Below are 23,473 nucleotides of genomic sequence, written 5' to 3'. Positions count from 1 at the left end.
TGTTACGACTTATCACAGAAACTGTGGACTTATAAAGATGCAGTGTGGTCATGTGGTGTTGCAAAACGCCCTCGTCGTGATTCGTGTCCGCTTCTTTGAGTATTACGTCATAAAAATTTATATGCATATTCCACAATATTATAAAGTCACGTGTAACGCAAAACAGTATAACATTATGTTAATTTAAATGTAAAAGTTTTAGAATTTCTGTAATCGTGTTACACCATCAAACATTTCAGTAAATGTATGCCTTTTATTACAACCCTCCTCATTTACACATATCAATAATTGTAAAAGCAATTGACTGCTCAGGTCACAGTTTAATAATGACAATACAATACTATAAGGGCTGAATTATCGTGTACTTAAACCTTACGCCAGGTACACAGGACCGTTACGTTCGCCACCTTTTCAACCGAACAAAACACACACAGAGAAGGAATTCGTGACAACTTCTCGTCTCGGCACCACGTGGGGACTCCTCAAGGCTCGCCGCCTCATCCGGAACTCAGCCAAGACTTTATGCCTCTTGGAGACCTCCCCACGACTGACTAAGACTCGCTTTATTCACTTCTCCAAACTTTAACCTATCAAATGGGAGTTTAAGAGCTCGAGGCGTGGCCTCCACACATTTCACTCGCTCACTCATGTAGCCAATTACACGAAGTACTAAATGTATATATATGATTAATTGTCTACTATATTAAGAAACTACACATACCAAACTGTCGGAAATAACGATCCGTCAGCAAAGTTGATATCGTAATTAGTTCCAATCACTGACTAGAGTTCCGCCCAGTACCTTGTATAAACCCTGAATGATGACAGGTTATGGGAAAGTGTTGAATGATGTCGCCCAGAACTTCACTTTACGTCGTATCAGTGACCGATCTCTAGACACATGGAAATAAATCATGACAATACAATTGCGTATTAAATTAGTAGTATGTTTTATTTTATACATGATTTTAAAATTAACAACTTAAATGAAAATCCAGATAAAGTAACAATGCAACTTTCTGGAAACGACTACTCCAAAAGGAATGTAGATTGACTTGCTAATGTTCGTACGACTAGCAATGTATAAGAATGGTTCAAATAAGACGCACACCGAACAAATAAAACTAACTAGTTAGAGTAAGAGGGACTGAAGTGGAGACTTCATATATTATTCTCGGAGCAAATAAGTTACATCCAACAAATGAGAAGGTCAAAGGTCAGTTTACAGTTCAACACCTTTGCACGTCATAAATAATACGTGGGTTCTGTATTCTCTGGTTGTCTAGTTACCATGCATGAGAAGGGGCGATATGTGGGTCCACAACTCTACTTGTGCCTATTCTCGCCACTTGTTGTACTTTTCGTGCGAGATTTGGCACGAAGTCGAAAAATCATGAAAAAAATTGATGAAAATTTTCATTTTCATCAGTTTTGGCTCGAGCATTCTGTATGTTGCCTTTCGTGTTACCTTTGTAAGTTTAAAACAATTTAGTAAAATGTACTAACGTGTTTTTCTTTTATACACAAACATTGAAGTTGGACAAAATATAATTCAGAAAATATTTTTACTCGGGGAACAATAAACAAGTATGTATACCCATGAACGACTGATTATAACAAAAAACAGGGAACACGCCTGGGGAGCTCGAAACTCGCTCATTGTGGTGGAGGTGTGACTTATTCCCGGGTTGGAAGGATCTTTTTCAAACAAATGGAATACCAAGTAGTGATGACTTTGAAGATACTGCCGCCGTCAAATTTGATCAGTCACGTGGTTGGAGCTTTGAATTATTATTGGATTACAATCTCAGCTCAAGCCGACGCGTAACTAAATCCTCATTTACCTTACATTTTATTTTCATCTGTAGGTTTACATAATTTCAACATATACTGTGCACAGAGTAGTCAAAAAACAAGTGTCTGTATTCCCACCTTAAAAACGAACCGAGGGACGGGAAAAATATTCAACGTTAGATTGAGTCGGGTAAACATTAAATTGGCATTTCAAAAGTATCTGAGTATCTTTCCCAAAAAACGTAATTATTTGATTTACTATAATGCATGCGTCATTAACGTCGTTAGTTATAAATGGCGATTATTCATTGGTGTAATTATTTTAAAAACAACCCGAGTAGGTAGAATTTACAATTGATGTAATACGTGAAATAGGGATACCTCACTGGGACCCAAGCCGGAAACAAATTATTGGTGAGAGCACTTTACACTAATTATTGATCGCAGATACATTTTTAATCCGTGACGCGATTGACACGTGTCAGCTTTAGTAATTAGGGGAGTATTGGTGTATCATAACGCGTGTCGGCACGTACGTGTGCTTATGTGTAGACAATGAAAGAAAATTGAAAAAGTTTGACAGTCTATATCTCCAGAAGTAGGAGACACATACAAATTCCAAGACCTAATTTCAAAAATTATCTTGTCAGTAACATAGAAAAAATCAAAAACATGGAATAAACGAACACCGCGAAACAGCAATCCCGCGAAAAAAATATCACGAGTACGCTTGTTACATAATCTCCTAAACAAATATCAACACGAAAAGTACACAACCGTGTTCTCTTATATCTTATTTTCCATATATATATATTGCCATAGTTACATGTTTAATGACTGGTGGAGAATGAAAATTGAAAACAGTATCACTGCACTTCAAAGTGTTCCCCACATTAAATTAGTGTGAAATGAACATTTTTATAAATATTTATGAATTTCAGAATTTAAAATGAACGACATGTTTCTAAGTTAACAGGTGGAATAACATTGAAACATTTTTTAATGGCGTCATTGCGCTGTTACAATACAATTTCTGGATTGGTCAAGTTGAAATATAACATCTTATTTTACAACTTATTTATTTATTAACTTATAACAATCTCCTGGCGGAGGTTAAAAGTTACAAATGAAAATTTTGATTTATGAAAAAAAAAATATCTAGAAAAAGCTTTCTGCCTTTCACAGTACTGTGCATTTCACGATGAAGGAATTTGTTTTAAAAGAATAATAATATTAAAACATTTATCACGGATTTAAGCCATTTGATAATACTCATTACCCATAATTCTTTGCTGTTCACCTTTTGTCGTTGATTGATTTATGGCCGTGCTTCCTAAACATGTGGTGATTGGTTTTCAATCGCCATTTTGAATTTTATAAACATTTATAAATATTTATATGAAACAAATTCATACCTTTCATGAAATGCACAGTAGTATAGTTTAATATTTTCTATTTTAAATTGTATTTCATATTAACTTCATCACATTAAAAACGTTATACCTTCTTTATATAGGTGCAACCAACTTCAACGTCCAATAATACGAGTACTCCGTCTGAAATTGTGATATTGCGAAAAGGTGGTAATATTGTTCTTATGAAATTCTAAATCTAAAATCAAATTTTGGTAAATTTCGTAATTAATTTTGTCAATTTTTATTTTTTCTATTTTTGTTTATTTACATCTATTTTTTGTACTATTTGACGTCTTTTCAGTATTTCATATTGTAGGCTATGTTCAGCGGGATTCAGCGGCGTTTCGTTTATTACAGCGTCCCCACTAGATAAAAAGCGAAATGTTGAGGGCGTACTTTTTGTGACGTCTGTGTGTCGTTTAGCGAAAGTTGGTCCGAGCTGCGTCGTTGTTATTGTTGTAGAATTATTGATATTATCTGGTCACACAGTACGACTTTATTTATTCCACCTAAAGAATGGCGTACATAGCGGGGTCGGCCGACAAGGTGCCATCAGCCGTGGTCAAGGCAGCGAAAGAAGAAAAGAAAAATGTTATTGGCGACGATGTACCAAAACAGATGACGAGAGAAGATTGGAGGAAATCTAAGGAATTAGAAGAGGCGAGAAAATTGGGAAATATTCCAGCTTTGGTTGACGAAGAAGGAAGGTAAAAGTGATCTCCACGTATTTAGTTTGAATGTGTCCGGTTGTATTGACATTGTCGGTATCAGTATCACTTGGTACTTGACGACTGGGTTCTGGAGTAAACCAAAACCATCGCTCATAGCTAGCCCTGCCTATAGCCCCGTGTACATGTCTCTCTGTAGCGGCTGGAACAACAGAAATGTAACGGGGTTAGCCCTGCCTAATGTCATGGTTGTTAAAGGAGTGATACATTTTGTATTTACATTGAAACTTGACTGGCATCCCTTTACATTCACATACCTGTACACAAAGCTACATTGTATTTAGCTTTGTGTACAGGTCTGGGAAAGAGTTTCATTTGCACCCACCCCTACCTCTACCCCTACCTTTCATCACTTTCCAAATTCATTGCATATGCCCTTCTAAGGACACCTATAGTTATCTTATTCTATAAGGGCATTTACAAGTGAGTTGAGGGGGGCCTTGGGTGAGCGTTAGTGTTGGTGGTGGGGTGCAAAAGGAACTCTTTCCCAGGCCTGTGAATGTGGAGATGCTCGTTTTAATTGGGACCTTAACAGCACCCCCAAATTCATGTGTTGGAGTGCCGGGAAGTCCCAATGTAACTATCATTCCTAAAGCAACACCTAACAATTAACCTCCAACCCTAAATATTTAACAGGTCTGACCAATCAGAGAGTAGCTTGCTTGTTGACAGGTTTATTCAACCTATCAAATTCAGTCTTGTATCGACGCATGCGCCGGTTTTAGATAACACCAGACACTGTGCTAGTCTCGTCGAGTTCTGTTTTTTTTTAAATACCTGTGACAATTATAACGAAATAACGTGTTAATAAGTGATTGTTAGTGATGTCCGGGAGTGAAGATCCAAATTTGGCTGGGAATGTCCGTGAAACTGGAAAGAAATGTCCAAGGGATATCCGCAGTCCTGTTGGTGAGTCGACAGGGATTGACAGCTATATTGATGACGTCATTAGTCCACAGATGGATGGAGCACCCCTCAAGGCACGTCGTGTAGAAAGTGACGAAGAAATTGCCATGCATACTACTAGCAGTATGGAGAGACCGAAACTGACAGATTCCGAAAAATTGGATTTAATATTATGTAACCTGGATAAAATTGAGGATAAATTCTTGAAATTAGAAGAAATAGAGAGTGAACTAGTCAATTTACGTGGAGAACAGGTGGACTTGACGAAGTCTCTAGAACACGCACATGCTGCGATTAACGACCTGAAAATGGACAAGGTTAGTAAAAGTGAAGGTAGTGAATTGAGAACCCGTCAAGATGATTTAGATGACAGGCTGCGCCGCAATAACTTAATCTTCTACAATATTCCTGAAATGGCAGAAGGACCAAATTGTGTAGAATTCATTCAAGATTTTATTAAGAATCACATGAAGCTAGACAGGAGCATACAGATTGAATGGGCTCACAGGACTCCGACTTTTACGACTAGGAGAGATAGAGTTCGTCCCATTTATGTGTCATTTCTACGTTTCCAGTCTAAGGAGAATGTACGCCGTAATGCGGCAAAGTGTTTGTCAAATAAGCCGTATAAAGGAAATAGTGTGTTTATATCAGAAGATTTCTGTGCTGCCACTCGGGCCGCTCGCAAAAATGTGTTGCCGATGCTACGAAAATTGAAAAGTGAAAAACCAGATTCGCGACCGTTTATCGCCTATCCAGCAATAATAAAGTACCGGGAAGATGGACAACTAAAAATATTTAAAGAATAAAACATTTCATAACTTTATCTGTGTAGCGAGAAAACTATTTGAGTATTTCATATCCAGCTGTACGCTGTTCTTTTCAGCACTTACTCATGCAGGTGACAACAATGGAGTTCAGCAGTTGACCAACATGCTTTGTGAACTTGATAAAGGTTGATCAGGTACAACTGGTAGTTGGAAGATTGAGATTAATATCCTTTTTCTCATTGAGTAATATTAAGTATACATATACATATATTATTTAACCGACTTTATGTTACTTTTTAGTTACACACTTTTTCTGTTTTATTGGATACGTATTATGCCATATTTGTACAACAAACAAAAGAAAAGAAAAAGATTCGCAATGCGTTCTAAAATCTGTTTAAACTTTTCAGAGTAAAACTTCTCGTGAACTTGGCGAATCAAACATTTTAGTCGCAGGTTTATATTAGATTAAGTTTTCATAGTGAGACTAGCAACAACAAAACAACTTGATACTGCTCTTATTTAAATTTGAGCCTTTTTTCAACCAGCAGTGCGTTTTTGTTCTTGGTTTTTTATTTTCATCTGCCTTTTTGGTGGAGGGGGAGAGTTTTCCCCCTTTCTTTTCTTACTATGTTCAATTTTACTTTTTTGTTTCTTTGTGGTTTTTGTGTATTTTTTGTGAGTGGATGGCTTTTAGTGTGGGGTTATGTTATAGGAAAATACCATATGTAAATTATAATGAGTGATTTGAAAGTATTGTCGTTAAACGTTCAGGGGTGCTCTACTCCAGAAAAACGAAGGGATGTTTTCTGTTGGTTAAAAAACAAAGATTTTAATATTTATTGTTTGCAAGATATACACTGCAAAATTGGGGATGAAGATATATGGGAATCGGAATGGGGGCAGAAGTGTTTTTTTAGTGCGTATCGAAGTAATTCCCGAGGTGTGGGAATTTTTTTTAACAAAGTTGATGAATATACGATACATAAATGTAGAGGCGACGCTGGTGGTAATTTTCTATTTCTCGATTTAACTTTTCATTCACAACGGTTCACATTGGGTACCATTTATGGCCCCAATGAGGACAATCCAACTTTTTACCAAGAAATACAGAATATCCTGGATGACTTCGGGAATTTGAGTATAATTATTTGTGGGACTGGAATGTCTCACCCAATTTTAATTTGGACTGTAGTGGGTATGTATCTTATAATAACCCAAAAGCAAGCCTGGAAATTGACAATCTAAAGAAAGCTTTTGATTTGATTGATATTTGGAGAGTCACCCACCCAGATTCTAGAAGATTCACTTGGCACAAAAAAAAGCATCTAAAGCAAAGTCGTCTGGATTATTTCTTGGTCTCCCCAGACATTTCCTCTTTTGTTAAAAATTCAGATATTTCGTACGGGTACCGTTCGGATCACAGTACGACTACAATTATTTGTAATTTTTACTTACAAAAAAGAGGGACAATGTTTATACACAAAAGGTTAAAACGTCAATCGAAGAGGTTGTTGAGCAATACAAAATTGGGGAGGGTGACACCGTATTGTCAGACAATGACTGGAATTTCTCTATTAACCCCCAACTATTTTTTGAAATGTTAAAACTTAAAGTACGGGGTACAACGATTGCTTACAGTACTTATAGGAAAAAGGAAAATGTGAACAATTTTCAAAAAATTGAGAATGAAATTAACGCCTTGGAACAAGAATTAAATATACAAAACTCAAATGATTTGGTTATTAAATTAGAGAATAAGAAGCAAGAGTTGGAAAATATGCAGAAAATTAAAACCCAGGGTGCAATAATGAGGTCGAAAGTTCAATGGGTTGAGCATGGTGAGCGTAATACTAAATTTTTTCTAAACTTAGAAAAAAGGAATTATATTGATAAAACCATAACACATTTGAAAGTGGATGATGACCGGTCAATTTCAGACCCTAAGGAAATTTTGTACACTGAAAAATTGTTTTATGAAAACCTTTATACCTCGAAACCTACTGTACCGATTGATAATTGTTTTTCAGTCCTCTCCCCCAGTTTGTCTGAAATTCAAAAAGAACAGTGCAATGGTGAGATCACTTATACAGAAATTCTATCAGTTTTGAAAAAAATGGAAAATAATAAGACACCAGGTAGTGATGGATTTCCTTGTGAATTTTATAAGTTTTTCTGGAACGATATTCATTATTTCCTAGTAAAGTCTATTAATTATTCATTGTCTCTTGGTTACATGTCGATTACACAAAAACAAGGTGTTATCACTTTAATTCCTAAGAAAGATAAGGACAAATCCATTCTAAAAAATTGGCGTCCGATCTCATTATTGAATACAGATTACAAGCTGGCTTCAGGCTGTATAGCCGAGAGACTTAAAACGATTCTTCCGGATATTATTAGTGATTCTCAAACTGGATATATTAAAGATAGGTTCATTGGTGAAAATACTCGTTACTTGTATGACGTGTTGCAGTACACTGAGCTTAACAAAATTCCTGGTCTGTTGTTATTGTTGGACTTCGAAAAAGCTTTTGACTCTATTGAATGGAGCTACATTGATTAGGTTCTCTTAAAATTTAATTTTGGTGCTTCTTTGAGGAGTTGGGTTAAATGTCTTACAAGGATTCTGTCTCATGTGTTATAGATAACAGACATGCAAGTGAAATGTTTAAAGTATCCCGGGGTGTTAGGCAAGGAGACCCCTTGTCTCCATACTTTTTTATTATTGCAGTCGAATTTCTGGCCCAGGCTTTGAAAAACAATCGTGATATTAAAGGAATAAAGATTGATAATAAAACATTATTATTAAGTCAGTATGCAGATGACACATTTTTAACATTAGATGGTTCAGAATCCTCTCTACGTACTGTCTTCCAGGTACTGAAGAATTTCGCTTTAGTTTCAGGTTTGAAATTGAATGTAGGCAAGACAAAGGCTGTTTGGTTTGGGTCAAAAAAGGGATGCAGTGACAGAATATGCCCCACATTTAATTTAATATGGTTAGAAAATAATTTTGAATTATTGGGACTGATCTTTGACCTTAATTTAGAAAACATGGTGGTTTTAAATTATGAAGATAAATTGAGAAATATTTCTTCCTTGTTTGCTTCATGGGGCTGTAGACCACTGTCTCTTTTGGGTAAAGTTACAATTGTTAAAAATCTTGCAATCACACAACTAATCCATTTATTTTCCTTCTTGCCATCCCCTCCTAGTGCACTTATGAATCGTCTTAATGCAATTATTAATCAATTTATTTGGAGTGGTAGGCGAGCTAAAATATCCAGGGCTACTCTTAGTCGTGGTGTTGAATATGGTGGTTTAAATTTACATAATTTAACACTATTTTCCAAGGCGTTAAAATTGACTTGGATTAAAAAGTCCTAAGAAAAAAGTGCTCACCCGTGGAAAATACTTTATTTTAATATTTTTAGGAAAATTGGACATTATAAGATTTGGGAATCAGATGCAAATTTTATTAAAAAGTATATTACTTCAATTAAAAATAACTTTTGGTCGGAAATAATGGACATTTGGCATTCTTGTAAAAATCATCAAAAATTTAATTATCAAAGTCAGGTTTTGTGGCATAATTCAAATATTGCTATAAAAGATGATTATGTCAACAGGAGGTTGTGGCAGGAAAAGAATATTTGGTATGTAAATGATTTATTAGGAGATGATGGCCATTTTTTAAGTTATGAAAATTTCAAGTGTAAATACGACTGCAATGTTAATTTTTTTTTAATTTCTATCTGTGTTAAAAGCTATTCCCAGGTCATGGAAAAAGGAGTTGCAGGAGAATCCTAAGAAATTAAATTCAATTGACAATTATTTTGTCCTTAATGTTAGAGACAAACCTAAACCCCACAAAAAAATGTATTCGGATTTGGTTAGGAAAAATGTACCTCCTTTGGGCTGTCAAAATAAATGGGAAAAACGGCTTGAAATTCAAATTCCGAACGAAGATTGGAAACCCATTTTTAAACTACCATTTCTCTGTACATTTGATTCCAGGCTGCAGGCATTTCATTATAAATTTTTACATAGGGCAATTTACACAAATAACACTTTGTGTTTATGGAAATTAGTTGATAGTACATTGTGCACTTTTTGTAACGCTGATATTGAAACTCTTGAGCATCTTTTTATTACATGTACTATTACTAGAAGATTTTGGGGGAAATGTCAGCAACTCTGGAAAAAATGGACAAACGTTGATATTTTTTTGTCTGACAGGGATATTTGTTTTGGAATACATGGCAGTTTTTATTGTAATCTTCTCAACCTTTTTATTTTAATCTGTAAACAGCACCTCTATTCTGAATCGAAAAGAGGTTCTGTCCCAAAGGTGGAAGTCGTAGAGAGTATAATGTTAAACACTCGCATTGTAGAGCGACAAATAGCTATCAATAATGGTTCAATGTCTAAATTTAATGAAAAATGGAATAATTTTAATTATGAGTAATTCACTTATTAGCCAGATTTGTCAGCTTATCAATAATGTTCCCCCACTTCCACTTCTTTTAAGCCATCCACTTTTCTTTTTTTGTAATTTTTTCTTTCTTTTTTTTTGTAAATGTTTTTTGTAAAAGTAATAAAAAAATAGATAAAAAAAAAAAAAAAAAAATCAGTCTTGTATATATGCTTTGAAAAATCATGCAAAGTTGACTGGAAATTGTTATACATGTATATGAGTATACCTCCTATAAATATTTATAAATTTCCATACAAAAAAGCATTCATGCCTCCATGAAATTCTCTATATATTATTATTTTACCAAGCTTTGTCTTTGTAAAATTTCTGGCCAGCAAATGTTCTTTCTGAAAGCAATATCGAGACTTTAGGCAAGCTTTGCTATTAACATTTTTTGTGAGTTTTGCGTTGTGAGAGTGATAGCAGAGTGAAGTGATCACTCCTCTCAAATGGCATGCACAAACGTTTCTATGGATGATTGATTGCTTATACAATAATTTTCTATTTCTCCAGAGACATCAACCCACATATACCACAATACATTGCTGCAGCACCATGGTATCTGGGACATACCCAGCCAACTCTAAAACATCAAAGGCCCCAAGAGGAAAAAATTAAACGTTTTAGTCAACTTAATGAATGGTATCATAGAGGAGTCAAAGCTGTAAGTCTATCAAAGGATTGGTCACAAAATTGTAAATCAGTACATTTAACATCATGTTAAAGCAAAAATACACAACAATTATTGGAATAAGACAGTACAATTTATTTGTACTTGTGTTTTAGTAATACACAGGGTATAATATTGAGACATCAAATTAATGACTTGCAGATTTCTGGGTCAAACAATAACAAAATGATGGTTGTTCCATGACAATTACCCTTTACTTGTGTTTCAAAACTTAAGTATTGGTCTGTGTTACAATTATATTTCTTTAATTTTGTTAGTTTATGACAAGATGGTGACCTCATTGTTACAAAACATTTTTGTTCTCGATTGTGTCTGATAGTTGTGCATATAAATCATATAATAAATCTGTTTGAACCACATGAGTTTTTAATCTAACGATATATATTTTCTGGGGGGGGGGGGGGGTTCCTAGTTTATTGATTATCCATCTTGGGCATTACTTGGATGTCAAAGCATAATTTTTCTGGCAGATTTGTGTACTTTCTACAAAGCTCCATGAAATGACCTTGTGTTGTGTGCGTAAAATTCTAGCTATACATGTACATTATGATACTAGATCATAACATCGCAAATGTTTCGCTGTCTGTGTCTTTTTTCATTTATAAAAACCGAATCAACCCCAAATTATTCTATTAATTAAGGCACAAGAATAAAATAATTTCCATTTGTCTCCTATTAATTCACACTTTTGTTGAAAAAACAATAATCAATTTAATTTATATAAGTGCATGTGCTACTAATAGAATAAATATGGTATTGCTTCCAACCAATCTGGCTGTTATATCACTCGCTAACTGATTACTATTGCCTGACTTGTTTGTTTATGGTTCTTTTTTTTAAGGGTTCAGTTGCTACCAAATTTCGGAAGGGGGCGTGTCAGAATTGTGGTGCCATGACACATTCAAAGAAAGACTGCCTAGAGGTAAGAAGATGGCAACATTTCTGTTTAAATCTAGTAACACACGCAGTGCTGCATTTCATTATTCATAGTCATATTGTTGGGGGTAAAACTCAAGGCACTCTGTGGAGATGTCTCTTATCTTTGTTTCCCAAATTATTATTTTTTTTTATCGTAAAAAAATTATTATTATCATCATAAAAAAATATTATGCAAATAAAGAGTTTTAGCAGCAATAATGTCTAAGAATACAAATTATCATAATTCTGGACTAATTATAACATAAAATTAAATAATATATATTCTTGTGTCTAACAGAGGCCGAGAAAAATCGGTGCCAAATTTACTGGGGATGAAATAGCACCAGATGAACACTTACAACCTACACTAGCATTTGATTATGATGGTAAACGGGATAGGTGGAATGGTTATGATCCGTTAGGTTACCAAGCGGTCATTGAAGAATTCGCAAAAGTGGATGAGGCTAAGAAACTACTAAAAGCCCAACAACTGCAAGAAGATTTACTAACTGGTAAATTGTCAGAGAAAGTTGCTAAGGTGAGAGATAATTTTCACTGTGTTGATGAAACGAATGCAACAGTGAGATCACAGAACCATTTCATTGTTTCCATAGTTACACCAGGGTTTTTGTCCCCGTTCGGACGTAGTCCGACAACAGGGACTTATGGTTTGCCCTGTGTGCGTCCATGCGTCCGTGATCACCTGTATCTTGAACATGCATGGACTGATTAAGTTCAAACTTCACTCATACATCACATATTCTATGGGACATATGCACATGCATTTTTTTCATGATCCGATTAACGATAGCCGAATAGCGGCCATTTTAAGGCCGAAAATGCATCAAAATCGCCCATTTTCACCATTCCGGTCCCGGATCTCAGTTATGCATGGACCGATTTTGTTCAAATTTGGTACATACATTAAACATAATAGGACCTTGATGCACGTCATTTTTTTTTTTGGATCGGGTTCGAAATGGCCGACTGGCGGCCATTTTGTTTTAAAGAATTCAGTTCTGGATTCGTATCTGAGACATGCCTGGATTGATCGAGTTTAAACTTCACACACACAAGGTACATCATGCCACAAATATGTATGTGCATTTGTTTCATGATCTCAATAACGATAGCCAAATGGCGGCCGATTTAAGGCCGAAAATGCATGGAAATCGCACATTTTCACCATTCCAGACCCGGATCTCAGTTATGCATGGACGAATTTTGTTAAAATTTGGTACATACATTAAACATAATAGGACCTTGATGCACGTCATTTTTTTTTCCGGATCAAGTTCGAAATGGCCGACTGGCGGCCATTTTGTTTTAAAGAATTCAGTTCTGGAACCGTATCGGAGACATGTCTGGATTGATCAAGTTCAAACTTCACACACACATGGTACATCATGTCACAAATAGATATGTGCATTTGTTTCATGATCTGCTTAATAATAGCTGAATGATGGCCATTTTAAGGCCGTAAATGCATCAAAATCACGCATTTTCACAATTCCAGAACCGGATCTCAGTTATGCATGGATGGATTTTGTTCAGATTTAGTGCATGTATTAAACATAATATAAGCTTGATGCACACCAAAGTTTCTTCGGATCAAGTTCAAAATGGCCGACTGGCGGCCATTTTGTTTTAAAGAATTTCGTTTTCAATCCATATCTCGGACATGCCTAGACAGATCAAGTTCAAACTTTACATACACATCATACATTATATCATACATATGCCTGTGCATTTGGGCCAGTCCTTATAAGGTCAAAAATTCGTCAAAATTGCACATATTCACCATGGGTGAATTTAGTTCACACTTCATGCATACATTGTACATTATGGTACCTTGAATCACGTTGTTTTGTTTTCCAAATCGGGTTTTAACTGAATACAGTTCAGCATCCATATCTCAGGCATGCCTGAACCGATCAAGACCATACTTCACACACATCATACAATGTGTTGTACATATGTAGGTGCATTTTGGATCAAGTGGTCTGAGATTTCGGTCATGATCTGCTTTGAATGTATATGTCACTCAAATATGAACGGAACGGGGACGTGTCATTGACAATGACTTGTTAAAATTGAAATATCTACAGAATTATCTAAATCAACTGAAAATGCTAGAGCCTATTCTTCTATAATGTCATTAGTCACCCCATCTCCTATATGACTGGAAATACCTCGTACAGATTATTTATTTAGCATGGATTAGTGTCCACACCAGGCAATAAAATGTTTCTTATTTAGACGAAATACTATCAACTAGTGTGTATATTTACAGGTGGGTGACAGTGATGACGACGATGATGATGAAGACAAATATGCAGAAGGTGCTGATATGCCGGGTACTAACTTTGATACTAAAAGGTATTTAATTTCATGCTTAAAATCATAGCCCACTTCATAATTGTTTATGGGTACTATAAATCCGTGTCATCCATGTTACCTTTGAAAGTTTACGTAATATTTGTAAAATACGGAAAGCATTTATACACACTCAAAGAAGTTGGACAGAATGTATTTTACAGTGTATGTGTGTTCAACTTGTGAAAAACTGAGACAGAAATCACTGGTTGTGATCCCCTTCTGTTGATATGATTTCCATATCGCCAAAAAATAATGAAATAAATATTGTGTTCTTTACAGACGTATTACAGTCAGAAACTTGAGAATTCGAGAAGATACCGCAAAGGTAATAAGTTTTCTGTGCTTCAGGTTCCTTTATATTAAAGTTATTTCTCTTTAAGTGCTTGTGAAATGTCTGCTGCTTTCTCACCTCTAATCATTTATTGGTACATATATTCATATTATTCATCTTTATGTTTCTAAGCATAAAATATTTTTTTAAAGTGAAAAAATGGGTTTGAAACTCAGTCTACAACTCATTTTTTAGTTTACGTAGTGTGCACTAAGTAATGCAAATATGAAAATGTAAACTGAATCCTATGTTTGTTTCTTTGTTCATTTCAGTATCTACGTAACTTAGATCCTAATTCAGCCTACTATGACCCCAAGACGCGTTCCATGCGTGAAAATCCATATAAAAACACAGGAAAGCCAGCTGAAGAGTAAGTTACACCTTATTGTAAAATAGATTTTGACAAGGAACATCATGATACATCAACAAAATCACATGTTACTCGATACATGCTACTCACTCTATACATGCTATTCCATACATGCTACTCACTCTATACATGCTATTCCATACATGCTACTACTCACTCTATACATGCTATTCCATACATGCTACTCACTCTATACATGCTATTCCATACATGCTACTCACTTCATACATGCTACTCACTCTATACATGCTATTCCATACATGCTACTCACTTCATACATGCTACTCCATACATGCTACATACTTCATACATGTTATTCACTCCATACATGCTACTTACTCCATACATGCTACTCACTTCATACATGTTATTCACCCTATTCATGTTATTCCATACATGCTACTCACTCCATACATGCTACTCACTCCATACATGCTACTCACTCTATACATGTTATTCCATACATGCTACTCACTCTATACATGCTACTCCATACATGCTACTCTCTCCATACATGCTACTCATTCCATACATGCTACTCACTCTATACATGTTATTCCATACATGCTACTCACTCTATAACCAATGTTACTGGAAGAAATCATTCACTCAAGTTTCTTCCTTGAGGTAATGTCTATTTTATTTGCCATAGATTACCGTATTCTGGTGATAACTTTGTGAGAGCAGTTGGTGACACAAACAAAATGGCACAAGCACAGTGTAAGTTGTTTCTTTATATCATTTACACACCTGTGCCCTTAGTTCTTGCTCTTGAGCCTTGGTGTAGCAGGTTCAAATGCATGTGCCCTTAGTTCTAGAGCTTTGCTGTAGTAGGAGTCGTATTGAACCCTCACAGATCTTTTTCCTGTTTTTCAATTTTCACCTTTGCGAGTGGACAAATGTATGCAATTGCGAGTGGTTATATTTAATGTTAATTATTAAAGTTGTGAGAGTGCTTAAGCTTGATATTATAGCATTGTAAAAATAAGTCTGATTTCATTCCTGCCCGTTTTTGAGTTGCAAGTGTTGTAATGTACATATCTACAGTCAACAAGGAGGACAATGTAATTGCAATTTCAAGTGAAGTTGTGAGCCATGGTTATAGTGTAGTAATTTGAGTGTTACTGTGAAGGTGAATATCAATGTTGCGATACTTAGTACTACGTAATGGAAAACAAGTTCGAGCATAGAGCTAAAGAGACTGTTTATAAAAAGCACATGAGTTGGGCTTCATTGGCATTATAGAATAATACAATAAGTATGCATGTTTTGGAGTTGTGACTGTAGTAATATACGTGTCTGAGTTCAATTTGTATGTGTTTTCTTTTCCTTTACCTAATTGTTCAATTGAATGTATTCTTTGGAATTTTAATCGTTTCAATAAGCTATGAAAATCAGCATAAGAAACATTTAAGTAAAGTAATAATGTCCAACCACAGAGGGACTCACAATGTAATAGATTGTAACTCAACGTTTTTAAGATGCAAGCATTTCAGTGTGGGTGTTGTATTATATGTGTCAACTTTGTAAGTGGGTACAATGTAATAGATTGTAACTCAACGTTTTTAAGATGCAAGCATTTCAGTGTGGGTGTTGTATTATATGTGTCAACTTTGTAAGTGGGTACAATGTAATAAAAGCATTCTCAGGAACACAGACACAAATTTTGCATCCATGTTCTGCCCAACTTTGGTCATTGAAACATTGCTGTTTTTTGCAAACCTTCATATTTTAGAATAGTAAATGTGATTTCTGTATTTGACAGTATTTGCATGGGATGCCTTCGAGAGGGGTACTGATGTTCATTTACAAGCTGAGCCAACCAAGCTAGAATTGCTACACAGTGAATTCAAAGTTAGAAAAGATGATTTCACAGAGAACAAGAAACAAAGTATTCTGGAAACAGTGAGTAATTTTTACATGTAAATGGATACAGCCTCCTAAAATAGTTGTGGATTATCACAGCATGACTGCAGCTTTCCTTAACAGGATTATCTATGCTAGAACTGTATTTTGTTACTGAATGGAGAAGCTGTGATTGTTATTAATAATGTTTATCTTATATTACAGTATGGTGGTGAAGAACATTTAGAAGCTCCTTCCAATCAACTTCTTTTGGCGCAAACTGTAAGTATGAAATTAATGTCTTCTCAATAATATAGTGCCCTCTATCAATGAAACACTTGTTTTATGTACTGTAAAAAACTTCTCGGGTGTTTTATATGCAATTTATTTTCACTGATATTTCATGAGTCGAATGTAAAAAAAAGAAACGAAGATATATTCGCTGGATTTTATTTTCACTGAATCGTTCTTACAGCGGAAATTAATTCCAAGCGAAAATAAAGCATTTTACAATAAATGGGAATTTAGGACAAATACCATCAATACTGGTGTAATCCGTCTGGCTGTTTTTTACAGTGTTTTGAAAATCTTCCAATCGGTAAATGTAAAATCTGAATAGTTTGTAGTCATTCAGTGCAAGTTTGTCTGCATAATTAGTCAGAGTGAGTGTATATATTTCACAAACTAAGCCAGATTTTGTGTAACTTCAATGCAAATAGTCTATTAATCAGATATAAGTGAGTTGACAAGACTCATTAAATGTTCTGTGTCACATCTTTCTGCTTTTTCCCTGTTGTTCATTTCAAGTATCATTACTCGCTTTTATAGAAATGTGCTTTTTCTGAACAACATCACATGTCCGAATAATTTTTGTTCATAGGAGGACTATGTTGAGTATTCCAGACATGGTACCATTCTTAAGGGACAGGAAAAAGCAAAAATCAAATCAAAATATGAAGAAGATATTAATATTAATAATCATACAGTAAGTAATGTATTTTTTGAAAAAATGTTATGAACTGCGACTTTGATTAAAAATGGCTGATTGGCAGGCATGCAACTCTTTGTATATGTACCTTGGGTAGACCTCACTTAGATTTGCTCATTCCATGGTGATATCTTCTATTCTCGGATTTTGGTGAATATTTTTGTCATTTTTGGTAAAAAGTGATATTTTTCATTTTTTGTTGAAAACTGCAAATCTGATTGCTTTGATATTATATATATAGGTACTACATGTGGACCTCTCTCAGATTTGTTCATTTCGTGATGATATCTTTGATTCTCTAATTTTAATGAATATTTTTGTCATTTTTAGTAAAAAGTGATATTTTCGACTTCGTGTTAAAAACCACAAGTTCGATTGCTTTGATATTACATATATAGGTACTACATGTGGACTTCTCTCCGATTTGATCATTTAGTGATGATATCTTCAATTCTCTAATTTTGATGAATTATTTTGGTAGAAAGTGATATTTTCGACTTCTTGTTAAAAACAGCAAGTCCGATTGCTATATACATATTGTTCATTTTTGACACCCAGGTGCGAAGCACATAATGGGAGTCTTTGCAGTTACTGTGTCTGTCTGTGTGTGTGTATGTGTGTCCGACTGTTCCACTGCTATCTCAAGAACCATACATCGGTTTTTGATGAAACTTGGTGCATAGATGCTCTGGGCCAATGCGCAGATTTGATTAGGTTTTGGTGAAAATCCATGCTCGTTAATTACCTAATTTGCATGATACAGTAAAACCTGTCAAAACCGACCATGACTGGGACTGGGATCTATGGTCGGTTTTCAGAGGGAGTCGGTTTATTCAGGGTGGGTGTGACTTTGATTGAAACAACAATTAATTACATGTGCTGTAAACACGGGACAAATGAAAGACATCGGAGTTTGCCTCCGGTGATTCTACATGTATTTACAATGTGCATTTATTGTATTGTTTCAATAAAATAATTTACCAAACAATACAAAAATATTATGGTATGTACATGACATCAATTAACATTAAAATAACTATTCGAACAGACCGGGTAAGTATTGCGTATCGTAACTGAAGGCGTCCATTTTGGATGACATCACAACGTATGTTCACGTGAGCTACATGTAATTATCATAATTTATGCAGACAGTCGATTTTGCTGTTAAGTCAATCACAGTCCCTCAACAGGGAATGTGAGTCAATGAATCAAATTACGATGTAAAAAATCATCAAGTTTTGACTACTTTAAAGAACACCTTTTTTTTTCAACGATTTTGTTTTCCGTTCGAATTATGAAATTTTGGATATCTGTCAAGTAACTGGAGTCTTTGTTCTGTAATCTTGTCAACATGTCTAGCACATCGCCATGCGTCAAGTCACTGTCGTTGTGGGGGTCAATAATTTGACTGTCGTTGCAATTTATGTCATTGTTGTCTATAGATTCATGGTTTTCTTTGTCTGCAATAAAATTCTCAACAATCTGTTGCTCCCACTCGCCATCATACATTGCTTCAGTCGGTATACGTTCATCAAAGTGGAGGTATTCTACAACGCTACACTGTGTTTGCGGGTCTGCAACTTGCTAAATAAGGTTTCCGAATTCTTTGTTGTCGTCTGCTTCTTCGTCATCATAAATTTCAATCTTGAAGCCCCCTTTACGGAAACATTCGAAAGCACAAAATTGTCGATCAGAATCGTTATGGAAAGAAGAAAACTCAATGTCTTTTGAGCCTTGAAGAAGTGATAATGCAGTGTGCTTCACCGCAATTGAAGGTGATGACCCCGATCATTTGTTTATATCCGGGGTCATTATACTGTCCAGACACCACGCGATGCGTGGGCGTGTGGTGTGAAAAATGTAATCAGTTGCCATTGTTTTACACGGGACGTTACTTGTAGTGTGAGATTTGGTATTGTTTCTGTGACGTTCGCGGAATTTGGACACAATGCACACTTTTTAGGTCGGGCAGACCGAATTACTAGACAGCGGATGTGGTGCAAATGGTCGGATGGTCGATGTATTCAGTGTGAATATTGGACTTGGGACCGATCAATGCGGTCGGTGTTCGGAGTAAACAGTGGTCGGATTTCACAGGTTGTTTTAACATAGGCGTCTATGGAGAAATTTCGGGGCTACATAAATCGGTCGGTTCTGACAGTAGGTCGGTTTATCCAGGGGTCGGTTTTGACAGGTTTTACTGTAATTAGCTAATTTTTAGCTGTTCTATGACTGTTCCACTAATATCTAGAGAACCACTCATTGGATTTTGATGAAACTTGGTACATAGATGCTCTGAACATATGCGCAGATTTGATTAGTTTTTGGTAAACATCCATGCATATTAATTACCTAATTTGCATGACTGTTCCACTGATATCTAAAGAACCACTCATTGGATTTTGATGAAACTTGGTACATAGATGCTCTGAACTAATGCTAGGTTTTGATTAGTTTTTGGTAATAATTCGTGGATACTAATTAACTAATTTGCATAATGATTAGTCATTTTGCGGTTTTTCCACTGATATCTCAAGTACTAATCATCACATTTCAATGAAACTTGGTACATAGATGTCATATGACACTGCACAGACCTGATAGTCTTTATGGTAATATCAGTACATATTAATTACCTAATTTGCATAATTAATTAATTTTCAGCATTTGATATAAGTAGTGAGCATTACATTTCAATGAAACTTGGTACTTACATACTCAAGGACTATGCAGAGATTGATTGTTTCCGTTAAATATTTGTGCATAATTATCACCTAATTTGCATAATTAGTTAATTTTCAGCTTTTCCACAGGTATCTCAAGTACTAATCATCGCATTTCAATGAAACTTGGTACATAGATCCTTTAGGACTATGCAGAGACCTGATTAGTTTTAGGGTAAATAATTGTGCATATTAATTACCTAATTTGCATAATTAATTTTCAGCTTTTCTACTGATATCTAAAGTACTAATCATCACATTTCAATGAATCTAGAATTATACAGAGACCCAATTAGTTTTTGGTAAATATTTGTGCATATTAATCACCTAATTTGCATAATTAACCAATTTCCCACTTTCACACTGATATCTCAGGTACTAATCATCACATATCAATGAATGTTAGTACATGGATGCTGTAGGACAATAGACAGACCTGGATAATTGTAGGTTAAAATCTGTACATATTAATTACCTAATTTGCATAATTAACCAATTTTAAGCTTTCACACTAATATCTAAAGTACTAATTATTCCATTTCAAGGAAACTTAGTACAAAGATGCTCTAGGACAATGTACAAACCTAATTAGTTTGGGGTAAAAATCTGTTCATATTAATTCCCTAATAAGCATAATAATTCATAATTTTTTGGTTCTAATCACATTTCAATTAAACTTGGAAACATAGATTTTCTGTTACATTGCGCAGACCTCATTAGTTTTACACTCAAATCTGTTCATATTAATTTTCTGATTTGCATAATTAGTTTTCAGCTAAGTAATTTCGAATTATATTTAATGTGTCTCCAATACTCTCAGCACATGGGAGTTCTTTCTAAGCTTTCTTTGATATAATGATATCTTGAAATTCTTTAATTGAAATGTGCATTGCTAACACCGGAGCTATCTCGGCTGAGAGGCTGATTGTTTGTAGCATACTTTCATTTTTTTTTCACTGTTATTTGTACAGAGTGTGTGGGGTTCATTTTGGAAAGCCGGGAATTGGGGATACCAGTGCTGTCACTCTTTTGTTAAACATTCCTACTGTACTGGTGAAGCTGGTAAGATGGTATCTGATAATTTAATAGATGGTTTATTGGAAGGTGAAGAACAAGAAGAAGAAAAAGATTTACCAAAAACTTTACTAGAGGTTAGTAAGAAATATTATGTATCGTTGATGTCACATCTTACACATATATGGACACCAATACAGTCATATTTATACAACAATTTAATGATTATAGGAACACCAGGAAAAAATGATAAAGCAAAAGAAAGATAAGAAAAAGAAAAAAAAGAAGAACAACGAGGATAGCGAGGAAGAGGCTGAACGATTAAAGAAAGAAAAACTAAAAAAGGTAGGTCAAAGTGGAAATAGCAGATTACATATGAACGGCATTACTCTAGAATATTTGATCTTAATAGGATGTACCCCCGGTACTTTGTGTACTGTTTTGCTGACTAACATATGTAAGTCATCTTTCGAGATACAGAATGTCCAGCAAACTAATAGTGAAGGTGTCTGTGTCCAAATAATTGACATTTAACACATGCGGGAATTGAGTCCCAAGCGACGATAACAACACACGCTAAAACGCAAAGCACAAAACAACACACAAAACAAATAACTGACAGTTGGAGAACGAAAGAAAAATATGGTATCTGCTGCATCATGCATTTGATAAATGACAAGATCATTTATATTGATTTGTTTTCTGTTTTGAATAGGCCCTGGTAGAGGAGGATAGAAAACAGGAGGAGGCAGACAGAATTCTTGCAATGGATGAGAGAAAGAGGCCGTATAATAGTCTCCAGTCTTTCTCAGATTACAAACAACCAACAGAAGAAGAGATGGAGGCGTGGCGGATGAAGAAGCGTAAAACAGAAGATCCAATGGCTGATTTTTTAGGAGGAAGGAAATAAACTCTTACTTTTATACTGTAATTCTTAAACAGTATGTGACTATGAGTATATGAACGTAAATCAAGTGTCAACTCAACCGTAATGTGTACTAATTGAATTCCTGGGAAATGGGTTCCATGAAGACATGCCAGACTGCCATCAATGTTACGAAAAAATAACTTGTCGCAACATACAAATGAAAACATCACGTCGACTGAGATTATGCCTCAGTGCTGGGCCCATGTCCTTGTTCATTGATGGGTCTTTTTTTTTAATTTTAAACTGTTATTTTAAGTTTTTAAACTGTTATTTATGTTATGTGTTATAGTACGAGATAGTGAGTGTAATCCACAAACCATATGTAGCAAATAGAAAAGGGGTAACTGCTGACTATTCTCTCTGCTCGTATCAACTTATGAAGTCTGAATCTATCTTCAACTATCTATATAAATATCTTCATTTTGCAAGTACCAGTAGTATGATCTCATAGTTACAAATTATGGTACAATGTATATTCATATGCAAATTTGAGATGTTTAGCTGTAAAGATTTTATATTCACTTGTAATATACTGAATTAAATATTCAAACTTGAGGACATTTACGAGCTTCTGTATGGAGTAACTCTCTATCTTGTCTTGCCTGTGACAACTTGGTAAGGAATTCACACCTTACAATTCCTGTATTAGGAATTTATACCATCATTCATATGACTCACCACAGTCCCTCAAGAGGATAGAGGGACTGTGGACTGACATAAAATCTGAAGCTGCATTCCTATTAGAAGCTTCACCCATTCTCTTTGTACAATTGTGAACCAAAAATTCAACAATTTTCATATTGTGTAGATACTCTAATACAAGCCACATCCCTTCTGTTGCATTGTACATGTACCATTCTAATAGAAGCCACAGCTTCTAATGTACAGATTTTACAGTAGTTGTAATGTTCTTCAAGACCATTCAGAACTGCATTGTATCGATGATTTATTCATGCCTTTGAGGTAACTACGGTAGTTGTAGTAAATATCCAAGGCCCGTAGTGCTGAGGTCATTTACTAGAGCCAAGACCTTGCACAGGTTGTGACTGTTGTTAGCTTCAGAGTTGCCTTACTTTAAGAAAGTAATACTGTTACGGCAAGTTATAGGTATTTTTTCTGCATTTCAAAGTGTATATGTATAATGACATGTAATGTTATTAAATCTCATTTGACTAAAGACCAATCAGACACAT

At 35.1% G+C, this 23,473-nt stretch overlaps 1 protein-coding gene across 1 annotated transcript; it reads left to right on the top strand.

Moving 5' to 3' along the window:
- The first annotated feature begins 3,572 nt into the window (after positions 1 to 3,572).
- LOC100374345 (pre-mRNA-splicing factor SLU7-like) lies at positions 3,573 to 23,468 on the top strand. The gene is made up of 14 exons (XM_006823511.3): positions 3,573 to 3,916; positions 10,607 to 10,757; positions 11,626 to 11,706; positions 12,001 to 12,240; positions 13,996 to 14,081; positions 14,361 to 14,406; positions 14,685 to 14,782; positions 15,435 to 15,502; positions 16,548 to 16,687; positions 16,853 to 16,909; positions 17,508 to 17,612; positions 21,310 to 21,489; positions 21,584 to 21,697; positions 22,068 to 23,468. The coding sequence occupies exons 1-14, from the start codon at positions 3,726 to 3,728 to the stop codon at positions 22,260 to 22,262; spliced, it is 1,752 nt and encodes a 583-aa protein (XP_006823574.1). The 5' UTR covers positions 3,573 to 3,725; the 3' UTR covers positions 22,263 to 23,468.
- Positions 23,469 to 23,473: the final 5 nt, after the last annotated feature.

This window comes from Saccoglossus kowalevskii, chromosome 10 (genome assembly GCF_978046115.1).
Source record: "Saccoglossus kowalevskii chromosome 10, keSacKowa6.1, whole genome shotgun sequence".
NCBI lineage: Eukaryota > Metazoa > Hemichordata > Enteropneusta > Harrimaniidae > Saccoglossus > Saccoglossus kowalevskii.
The sequence above is the reverse complement of the archived record's forward strand: the minus strand, read 5'-3'. Positions and strand labels throughout refer to the sequence as shown.

What these genes read in the sequence shown, in the direction of transcription:
- LOC100374345 (XM_006823511.3), top strand. Translation starts at nt 3,726, where the DNA reads ATGGCGTACATAGCGGGGTCGGCCGACAAGGTGCCATCAGCCGTGGTC. An exon ending in ATCATAGAGGAGTCAAAGCT is followed by an intron (nt 10,758 to 11,625) that starts GTAAGTCTATCA and finishes CTTTTTTTTAAG; the next exon opens with GGTTCAGTTGCTACCAAATT. An exon ending in ACTAACTTTGATACTAAAAG is followed by an intron (nt 14,082 to 14,360) that starts GTATTTAATTTC and finishes TGTTCTTTACAG; the next exon opens with ACGTATTACAGTCAGAAACT.